Below are 11,854 nucleotides of genomic sequence, written 5' to 3' on the forward strand. Positions count from 1 at the left end.
GAGTTGACACTTAAATCAGTGATTAGGAAGGTTTCAGACCCTAAGTGTACGTTGATTAAAACGTTAACATTACTTAGGTGAGCAATATATGCTTGCATTTATCCTCCTGAAATTGTAAATAGTATCCAACACACATAGAAAGAGAATATACAAGAAAATAAGATATTTTAAAAAGTAAGATTATATTTGTAAGAGGAAAAAATCTCATAGAACTAGCAGATACACAACGTGGAAAATTGGATGAAATTCTTCAGAGTAAAAAAGAAAAACAGAAAAGAATTATTATGCTATTTGTGGACCTTACAGAGACCAAGAAAGGCCAATTTCTAACATCTAGATTTTCTGATGTTTTGAGATTTACTGTATTTTTAAAATATATCATTGATAAATATTTTACTATAGATTTTCACTTAGCCAACTAATATACTGATTTATCATCCTGTAACTAATTTTAGAATTCAGAAATAAAAGTGCTCCATGAAATCCATCCTCAACGTGGTTATGGGTCACCCTGACTCCAGCGTTCCGAAGGCGAGTGACGTACATGATTCCATCATCTCTTAACACGTCATGTTGACAGGTGATGATGTAGGTCAGAGGTAAACCACGCAACCTGTCATCATCAGCCAACAGGGGGGCTGCTCTCACATCCAGAAAGCCTGGGTATTTTTTTGATAACTCAGAACTATCATAAGTTGGATTGCTATAAACATGTCCTTTTATAAACCTCTCAGGGAGCAAGGAACTCCAATTAACAAACTTGAACAGATGACTTGATTCCACAGGAACATGCTGGTGGGAAAGCATGGCTTTCTCAAGTGATCTATCTGTAGTAAAATACTCGCTCCAGAACCTAGCCATGAGTGATTTTGACAGAATGGAAAAATCTGAGTTTTCTCGATACGATGGTGAATCTAAGTCAAGAGGCTGAAGGGCAGGATAAATTAAAGACTGGACCTTGAGTTTGATCTTGACATCCACATCACCTAAGAGCTGAGAAATAATTAAGATTACTTGCACAAAATATTTTCATTTTAAAACAATAAAATAAATGTAACAAAATAATCTATAGATGAATCCATAATCTCAGAAAGTATACCATCTCAACAAAATTTCAAATATCCAAAATGAGCTTTTAGAACTAGATATTCTTTAATTAAAAGGTACTTTTGACTTAAGGATAATCACCTCTCTTGTACTCCTCATTGATAATGCAAAAAGATCTAAGCAATAATTAGAAAGTTAATGCCCTACCCTGTCTGCCAAGAATGACAACCAGAAGAACTGCATAAATTTGACCTTTTTACTCTTTTGTTAATGTAAGAGTTTATTAAAATATCCTAGTACAGCAACAGGCTTTGCCATGGAAAGAAAGGATCACCTAATAGAGACTTCTGACCTGGCTTTGATGCTAGAGGGACATACTATTTTAAATGATTTGGGCAGGCTTTCTGTATGAAACATTCTATTAAAATCATGCTTTCCTATATCAGGCCTAATGTGATAATATTTGTAAAGGTCATGGTCTGCAAAGAGAGGTGCACAAATACCAGAGTGGCCACAACAGCGATCCATAAGTTAGAATAAAAATTTGAAAACAGATTTTAAGTTTTGAAGACATATGTTTTAAAATGCAGTTTTATATGTTTTCCAGATGCATAATATATTATATTGTAAAAAATGTATTTAACTTCTACATAAAAATACAGATATTATTGGATGTCTCATATATTTTGCAAATCTTAGTGTTTATCCATATTGCAACTATAATGATAAAAATAGCCATTTGGACACTTTGGAGACCATTTCTAAACATCATTACAGGTTACCAGATATTTTTATTTAAATTCTGCCTCATAGCTGAGAGGAAATCTCTCTTAGAGAGATTAAGTAAACTGGCCAACATCATATCTAGAAATTACTGCATCTTAAGAAAATCCAAGTCTCCTGACGTCTAATTTAGTGTTTTTTCTGCTATATTATGAAACCTATGGCAATGATCAGAAATCCACCCTGGGAAGTTTTAAACTCCTGTTCTATATTGCGGTTGGAGCAAAGTCTCACTATAATATTCTTCCCTTTTGAAAATATTGTCCAAGAAACTCTAGCGGCCAAAACATTTTTTTAGTGTAAAATAATTATAACTAAATATAATCAACAAAACAAATAAAAGCAATGTTTTTTAATTGCTTTAAATTCATAGTTCCTTTATAATTAAAGTCAACTAGTAAAATCCAGACTTCTACACCTGTAGTTCATAGGTAGCTTCCCCCTCTGGCTTCTGCTACTAAATGGAAAAACAGTTTAGATTTTATTTATTTATTTTTTTTTTGTGAGGAAGATCGGCCCTGAACTAACATCTGCCAATCCTCCTCTTTATGCTGAGAAAGACTGGCCCTGGGCTAATATCCATGCCCATCTTCCTCCACTTTATATGGGACGCCGCCACAGCATGGCTTGACAAGCGGTGCATCGGTGTGCGCCTGGGATCCAAACCGGCGAACCCCGGGTGGCCGCAGCAGAGAGCGCGCACTTAACCACTTGCGCCACTGGGCCGGCCCCTAGATTTTAAACAATCAATAGCAGTTTTTTTTTCCTGTTCAAGGAAATAAAACCCATTTTACATATAATCTTGGATAGAAAGTGTTATCTATTATTATTATTATATTACTATTATTAAATGACAGATAAAAACAACTAATTTTATATAAGCAAAGAAATTTTTTGAATACTCTATATTTCTCCTTTGTAAATGGCATAGAAATTTTTGAATGTTCTGTTAAGTTTCTAAAAGTAGCATGATTATTCTGGCAATACAGGAATACTCCACTGAAGATTATTGAATCCATTTGAAACTCTAATAGGGTGGTAAGATCATTATCTGGTCTCACAAGTATATAACCTCATTCACCCCACAAGTATCACATTTTACTGACACACATGTAAGTTTAAATCAACTATGTAGAGAATTATTATTTCATTAAGAAAGAAAAGAATCTATGACAGGAGCAGAGATTCACATTTTGATATTTTAGGCATTTCTTTTCAATATTCTCTTTAATATTTCCCCCCAAATCACTACCCTTATACAGGTCTTCCTTGACTTACGATGGCATTACTTTCTGAAAAATCCATTGTAAGTTGAAAATATTAAGTTGAAAATGCATTTAACTCACCTAACCTACCCAACGTCCTACCTTAGCCTAGCCTACCAGAAATGTGCTCAAACACTTACAGTAGCCTGCAGTTGGGCAAAATCATCTAACACAAAGTCTATTTTATAATAAAGTGTTGACTATCTCATGTAATTTATCGAATACTGTACTGAAAGTGACAAGCAGAATGGTTGTCTGGGTACAGAATGGTTGTTAGTGTATTGGTTCTTTACTCTTGTGATCACTTGGCTGCTGGGAACTGTGGCTGCCACTGCCCACATCACAAGAGAATATGGTACCGCATGCTCGCTAGCCCAGAAAAGGATCAAAATTCAAAATTCGCGGTATGGTTTCTGCTGTATGCATACCGATTTCGCAGCATCATAAAGTCTAAAAATCGTTAAGTCGAATAATCATAAGTTGGGGACCATCTGTATTTGCATTTACATTTTAATATATGTATGTACTGTTTATAAGTAGACTATCTGAAAAAAAAAAAACATAGAAATGACGAGCATCATACCTGTTGCGTTACTGCTGCAGCTAAATTGCCTCCTGCGCTATCTCCAGAAACACCAACTCGCTCAGGATTCACGCCATATTTTGCAAGAACTTTTTCTTGTAAAAACCACCGTAAGGCATTATATACATCTTCAAATTGAGTTGGGAAATGATACTTAGGGGCTAATCTGTAGCTGTGGAGAGAAAACATGCTTTTCATGTCACTTATATTTTTACTTTTTATGAAAGCATAATATACACGCCAGAAGGGCACGTATCTTAAGTGTACAACTTCAGTTTCCAAACTGAACACAGCCATATAGCCAAAACCTGGACTATGAAATAGAGCATCGCCAGCACCCCAGAGCCCTCCCTTAACCTCTCTTCCGTTCAATCTCCCCAACCCCTGAAGTATCTGCTAACCTGACACACGGCATAGAGTAATTTTGCCTGGTTTTGCCCTTTCGATCAATGGAATCATATAGCATGTACTCCCATGTATCTGGCTTCCATTTTTCACTATTATGCTTTTGAGCCCTGTCCCCTTTGCTGTGTGCTTCCATCTTCCCGTAGGGTACTCTATCGTGTGACTATGTCACAATTCACTTATCCGTTAAAATGTTGACAGGCATTTTAGTTGTTTGCACTCTCGGGCTTTCACAAACAGTGGTGCTATGAACATTCTAGTACATGTTTTTCGATGAACATGTGTATGTATTTCTGTTGCTATATACCTGTAAGTGTTATTGATGGTCACAGAGTTATGCATATATGCTTAGCTTTACTTAATATTGGCAAAGAGTTTTGCAAAGTGGTTGTACCGAGTTATTCTTGAGCCAGAAGTTTATGAAAGCACCCATTAACACATATTCTCACAAATGCTTGTTATTTTATGTCTTTTTAATTTAGCTAGAATATTGGGTGTATAGACGTATGTCCTTATCATTTTACTTTGTACTTTCCTGATGTACACTAACTTTTCATGTGTTTATTGGTGACTTGGATATCTTTTTCTGTACGTTGTCTCTTTGAGCTTCCCCCCTATACTTCTATTAACTGGTAGATGTTCATATATTTTGGATTAAAAAGTACATATATATATACACACACATATTTTTTCTTAATTTTAACATAACCACTTCGTTGGGATATAATTCACACACCATAAAACTCACCCATTTAAAGCAATTCAATGATTCTCGGTGTATTTAGAGAGAGCATCATAACAACCATCATCTTGATCAACTTTAGAACATATTCATTGCCCCATATAACCCCTGTATCCATTAGTATTCACTTCTCATTTCCCATCACCCCCCACCTCCAGTCCTAGGCAACCACTAAGCTACTTTCTGTCTCTGTAGATTTGCCTACTCTCGACATTTCATATAAATGGAATCAGATGATATATGGCCTTTTGTGACTGGCTTTTCACTTAGCATACTAATCTCAAGGTTTATGTGTGTTATAGCATTCCTTTTTATTGACGATTAGTATTCATTGTTCAATTGTATGGATATACTACATTTTATTTATCCATTCATCAGTCAGTGGACATCAGGTTGTTTCCGCTTCTGGGGTTTTATGAATAATGCTACTATGTATGTACAAGTTTTTGTAGATGTTTGTGTTTATTTCCCTTGCATATGTATCTAGGAGCAGAAATGCTGGGTCATATGCTAACTGTGTGTTTAACCTTTTGAGGAACTGCCAAAATGTTTTCTAAAGTGGTTGTACTTTTTACATTCCCACCAGCAGTATGGAGGGTTCCAATTTCTCCATTTCCTTGCTAACACTTATTATCTATTTGTTTTATTATAATCATCCTAGTGGGTATGAAATGGTATCTCATTGTGGTTTTGATTTGCATTTATCTGATGGCCAACAATGTTGAGCATCTTTTCATGTGCTTATTCGCCATTTTAATTTTAGAGTTAAAATTAACTAATTTTTATAGTGTCATTTATCTTTAATATAAATGAAAGAAGTATATTCAAAGGCAAGGCTTGTGTTTGCATAAAAATTTAAAAGCATATTTTATTTTTAAGTATGTGTGACTTTTTAGTAAGTTAATGAATCAAACATAGGTGTATGTCTTACAGTGTCATTTGACTTGCTGTCTTGAAGAAAATCATCTTTAAAAATAAAGTTGGAATACAAAACTTAGCATAAGCTTGGATTTTTAAAATTTTTATTCAACTTAATGAGTTCCCTTGATAAATGGCCATGACTATTAATTCTTAACTTTTCCTTCATTTTCTGAAGTTTAAGTTTCAATACGTGTATGTGGCTCTGACATAGTCTACCTGGCAATTCACCCCTGATTTTACTCTCCCTGAGTGTTTTTTTCAAATGTGGATTATTGGTCTAACATGCTATTTTACACTAACTCATTGGCTTGGTTTGTTTAATTTTGTAATACATTTTAATTGTTTGGGCTCATCAAGTGTTAGGCACTGGGCTGAGTCCATTTCAATGTTACCACTTTGTCTTCACAATGACCACATAAGCAGGAATTATTTATGACGCACTTTTATAGATGATTCTCTGACACCAAGGCATTCATCCTAAAGATTGTCAGCTAAACATTGAGAAGAAATGAAGTCCAAGTAGTTATGTCCATGGATAATACAGCGAAAATTTATGTGGAAGAAAAAAAACTTTACTTTTTGCTCTTCCTTCCTGCCTGAAAAACACAAACACACACATATACACATATTTTTTTCTTGACTCTGATCCGATAGTTTAGCCTTCATTTTCTATCACCTACTTAATCTTATCTGAGAAAAATTGATTTTTGGCATAATCACGCATCAGCCAACACAGTTGCGTGAATGTTGGTAAGGCAACGGTTCTGAAAACAAGCAGCACGGTTCTTACTCGGTTGATATGACAACAGCATCAAGTCTGTCCGCTGTCCATCTTGACAGTAGGTCATAATTTTGTAAAGCTGAAATAAAACGAAAAAAAGCAGAACATTAGTAAGAATGGACAAATGAAGACAGGATGTTTCCTCCACAAAAATTCTGTTGTGCTTGGTTTATATTCTGAGAGTTCTCCAACGGGTCCAAACTGAAATACCAGGGAGACAAATTTAATCCATAGGATTAAAGGATTAATCCATAGGAAACACATCCATAGGTAACTGCCCACCCACAACTCAGTAGAACTTGAGTTTCACACTGAACCTACTAATTGCTCTTCGTCTCTTTATCTTTTGTCCTGCAAATTTTGTCTTTGCCTAGCTTCACTCTCTGGAAGACTAATCCCATCTCCCTTACTGGAAGAGATATTGATTTGGCTCTGTTAGGTGATGGGTATTTAAGACAAAAAGACAACTCACTGACTTGACCAATGTGCTGTTAGACTAGTGAGCCAAGGAGATATAAACAGAATCGTGGTAACATAGAAGGACCCCCTAAATCTGCATGGACCATAGAAAAACATCTGAAAATAAGGGGGGTAGAACTATGCTCCCTTAAAACCCGGAGCTGGAACTCCCTCACTTACAGCTTGCATCTAACACCACTACCCTAAAGACGTATCTAGCTGAGACCTGTCTTTGCCTCTTTTTCTCCTGTCTAGGAGGAAGACTGATGCTCTTCTTATCTGCCTCCAATCCTCCTATCCACATCCAAGGCTTACCAATGCTCTGAATCTCCTTCCCTCTTATCTCTTCTGGATGTTCCTCATTTGTCTACACTTCCAGACCACTTATTCTAACACATTTCTATTTAGTGCCTTCATTTCCTTCTGTCTACCAACTTGTTCATGTCTTTCCACATAAAAAAATAAAATAAAATGCTCTTACTTAACTCTCTTTACAATCTACCATTCTCTTGCTTATTCCTTTCACAACTAAGTCCCTTTAAGGCCAGCAATCATTCTTATCATTTCCTTTCCTCTCACTTTTTGCTTATTGCAATTGTTTCTCTGTGAATATTCCATCAAATCTGTCCTCAACAATATTGTCGTGAAAAGTTCAACATTCAAAAGACGTACTTCCTTCCTTACTTGGTATCTCTGTACCATTCAATACTTTTTATTAATCTTTCTTTCTTGAGACCCTCACCTCCTTTGGCTTTCTTTTCATTTTTTTACCTTTTTGGCCACTTCTCAGTGCTTGGCTGGTTGCTTATTCTTTCACCCAACACTACGTCTCTGTTCCTCAGGGATCTACCCTCACCCTCCTAGTCCTCCCTTCATAAGCAAGACAATCATCTTAGATTCCCTCTCTTTTTCCTCTTCTCTCCTTCCCTCCTAACTTCCCACATCAATTGAAAATTTTGCTTAATTTCAAGCCTGTAACATTTCTTGTTTGGACAAATTTATTCTTCCTCTCTGGAACTCAGAGCTCTTAATTAGACCCAATCTAATCTCCATTCCCTTAGGTGATCTCTAGCCCACTCATCTGAGGCAAGCAGATGAGTATCAAGCACTCTGGAACTCAGAAGGGTGAGGTGATTTTCTCAAAGTCACACAAATGGGACCTTTACCCCAGTGCTTCCACTTCTGAATAGGGTCCTCTTTCTACTGTAATTCCATTCGTCAAGAAATTTGCAACCCCCACACTCAATCTTGATCACTTTGGTCTATTATTTGCTAAATTTATCACTTTGTAATGCACTGAATGATTTTTTTATTTGTTGACTGATTTTGAAACTGTCTCTATTAGAATGTAAGCCCCAAGAAGCAGGGAGTCTTGTCTGTTCAAAGAGACAGATCCAGAGCTCCTAGAATGTTGCCAGGGATGTAGCAAATATGTGAGTAAATGGGTTAACACGTTAGCTGGTCCTCTAATATCAGAGGGAGAAAGACAGAAATATCAAAGGACGTTCTCTTAGAGTCATTGTAACAAACATGAAAACATTTGACTTCTCAATTCCACCTGGGTTGACAAGAAAAGCATATGTGAAAGAGAATGATTTGAAGCTTCAAGGAAGAGTAAAACAGCCAGGAGAACAAAGCAAGAGAAGACTAAAGAGATTGCAGCGTCCTAGCAGGAGGGCGTTGTATACCTATTGGAGACATTATTTTCTAATAAAATGTTTGCAAACCATCTCAGTGACAGAGATTTTTCAAAGCATTCACTTACCAGCACTTCCCAAACACCAGCCACCACCATGGATGTAAAACATGCCCCTCCTCAGTGCTTCTGACTTCCTCTTTGGCACATATACACGGACGGGAACGTCATTGAATGTTGTCTCAGTCACAGTGACATTTTCATCTGAGGTTGGTGGAACTTCACTAAAACTCATACCAATCATCATGGAATCTATAAAATGGTTAAGTCCCAGCAGCTCAACAAATGTAGCCTGAAAGTGAAATTCACACTCATCTTAGAATTCAAGTTCCAAATGTCAAAGAGATCTATGAACCAGTGAACATTATCTTTTAATAAGCTCAAATGAAATGAATCAAATTCTTGTACAGGAACCCTCTCTGGTCCTTTTAGGAGAACCAGAAGTCAGAGGTTGTGCCTACAGTGGTTGTTAAAAAGGAGGTTGAGCACTCAGTTAGTCCTTGTTCCACAAAATACGTCAGGTTCTATACTGAGCTTCAGGGTTACACAGAGGAACGCGAGAAAGGCTCTTCTCGAGAACCTCAGAGGTAAGTGGGAAAGACAGATAAGTAACCTGTTAAAAAACAATGTAAATGCTTCCACAGAGCTCTGCACACGATACTTTGGGAGCAGACAGCAGGTGACTGCAAAAGCTACCTAGGAGTAGCCAATGGAGAGGAGTTTTCAAACAGAAAGTACAATTTTACCTGAGTCTTAAAAATAACACCTTTTCTTAAGAATTTGGCAAAACAAAGAAAGAAAGAAAAAAACCTTTCCAGGCAGGGGAACTGGTTTAGCTTGGAGATGGGGAGGCTCTTATGAATGCAGTGATATACGGCTATAAATCTGGGTCACTTTGGGAGTGAAGCAATGGGTGGGAGAAAAAGGGAGGGCCAGCCTGCCTCCTGCGTCCTATCCTTTCACTCTAGGACAAGTCAGTGGCTAAGCCTTTTATGTGTATTCATCTTAATAATATCAATGACTGGCCTACACACAAGGTAGGCAATATAGCATATTCAGAGATGAGGAAAATGAGTGCAGGAAAGTTAAACGAGTAGTTCAAAGTCACACAGCTGGTGAGTGATATTTACCAGGGTCGAAATCCAGTATTTTGACTCCTGATTTAATGTTCATAGCATAATAAATAAATGTGTAAATAGCTATTCAAAGGTGCCAGACATGTGTGGGAAGCCCGACAAACCGATCAGGAAAAACAAGGTAAATGAAGAGACTAGTTGACCACCAAAAAGCAGACAAGCAAACAAACAAGCAAAAAAGGTAATTCAGAAATGAGCAAAGACATTGAAACAATTTTAAAAATGTGTATCCTTTGAGAGCTCTAAAAATATATTACATTCATAAATTGTGGACAGGCTGCAAAAAAAGGCTACCGGAGAAGAAAAACTCAAAAAGATAGCAATATGATTGTTTAAATGAATTTTTAAAAAGCAATTATAGCAGGACTCAGAGACAGTAATGAAGACCCTCTCACAAATTGTGGAGCCAAGAAAGAAAATATGAGAAAAACGACTGTTCTGCTTCTTGCAAACTGCCAATAGCTCTACCCTGCACATAGAACTAAATCTAACCCTGCTGCCCTTGCCCACAGAGCCCGTACGACGTGACATCCCAGCTCCCCTGACTAAATGACAACTTTCCCATCAACCCCAGAGTCTCACGTGACTTCTTGAACTTGTCGCTACTCTGCAACCAGGACTTGTGCACTTGTTGCTGGCTTTGCTGGAACACTCTTTCCCAACGCTTAGGGTCGCTGGTTCCTTTTCATCATTCTGTTCTCTAAGCAAGTGTTTCCTCTCCAGAGGGGCTTTCTGACCATACAGCCCCAACCCTGTCGTTTGCCCAAATGACTCTCTTTTCCTCTTGCTTGACTCCTTCAAGGCATTTCTCATGATCATAAATTATTCATTCATTTGATTCTAATTTGTTATTTTTCTCCACTGCTAGAATGGGAGCTCTGTGGGGGCAGACTCCTTGTTTGCCCAATAGGACTTGGGTCGTTGAATGTGAGAAATAAAAGATCAATCTCTAGAAAGAGGTTTTTTAAAAAATGAAGGGACTACAATAATCAAAGAAGTAATGTGAAACATCCCCAAGAAGCCACAGGGACCCGCACCTTTCTTACAGGTCAGCACAAGAGCCACTCAGGCAGGCAGCCAGATGCCATGACACCACAGGGTCCCCCCCTTCCATTTCTGCGTGTCATGACTCTCATGGTTACCACTGGGCACCTGCCAACCTGACTGCTTACAGGGTATTTCCTAAGGAACTTACATGCCCTTAGTCTAGACTCTGGATCCCAAAATGATGGCAGAAAAGTCTAGAACTAGCAGAGCACTACAGATTCAGATGATCTCTTGTTGACAATATTACAGACCAAAGAACATCTAAGATAAGAATTTCAAACAACCGCCACTCTCACGACATTAAAGCTCCCGAAACAAAGAGTTTTTCAGTAAAAGCTACTCGAATGCCTCCTTGCTTGTTTTTCTAGATATTTTTTGACATGGTTCTGATGTATAAACTAGAAAGCAAGCAAGCAAACAAGAAAGCGATGTTTCTGAAGAATCAATAGACAAAGAATAAAGCATTTATTTTTAAAAGGTGAATCAATCAATCAATCAAAAAAACAAATTAAAAAAAAAATCCTGAAAAACTTACTTTTCCAGATCAAATGGTTGCATATGCACAACTAATTAATAAAATCCCAAACTTACCAAATGTACTATAGTTTTCAGATGTGTGTTCAACCACATCAGCCTCCATGGTTCCTCAATATTCTCTGGGAGAGGCGTGTAAACATAACATGCTAAGAAGACCCCCAGCATCAGAAGGTACAGTGATTTTCTTCCCATGACGTAGCTCCTCTGCCCCTCTGTCTTCAGAAACACAGAGAGTGAACTTACTTGATATGCCAGAATAGTGTACTTAGTTTCAGTTCCACCCAGAGGCTTTATCTTACTTGTTGAATATAGAGTCAGTCACTTCGTTTTGGGGTTGGCATAATAAAGTTTACATTTCATTGGCTATCCATAAATAATCACGTTGAGTACGAGCTCAAGGTTCAACAAGTCGTAGAGACTCCAATAAGTTCTGCCAGCTACCACACTCTTAT

At 37.4% G+C, this 11,854-nt stretch overlaps 1 protein-coding gene across 1 annotated transcript; it reads right to left on the reverse strand.

Annotated features, from left to right (window-relative positions):
* Positions 1-396: 396 nt before the first annotated feature.
* Positions 397-11,594, reverse strand: LOC131411743 (arylacetamide deacetylase). Its single transcript, XM_058550733.1, has 5 exons — positions 11,457-11,594; positions 8,752-8,974; positions 6,537-6,606; positions 3,679-3,850; positions 397-993 (listed from the first exon to the last, which is right to left on the reverse strand). The coding sequence occupies exons 1-5, from the start codon at positions 11,592-11,594 to the stop codon at positions 397-399; spliced, it is 1,200 nt and encodes a 399-aa protein (XP_058406716.1).
* Between the last annotated feature and the right edge of the window lie 260 nt (positions 11,595-11,854).

The sequence above is a fragment of the Diceros bicornis genome, chromosome 2, assembly GCF_020826845.1.
Source record: "Diceros bicornis minor isolate mBicDic1 chromosome 2, mDicBic1.mat.cur, whole genome shotgun sequence".
NCBI lineage: Eukaryota > Metazoa > Chordata > Mammalia > Perissodactyla > Rhinocerotidae > Diceros > Diceros bicornis.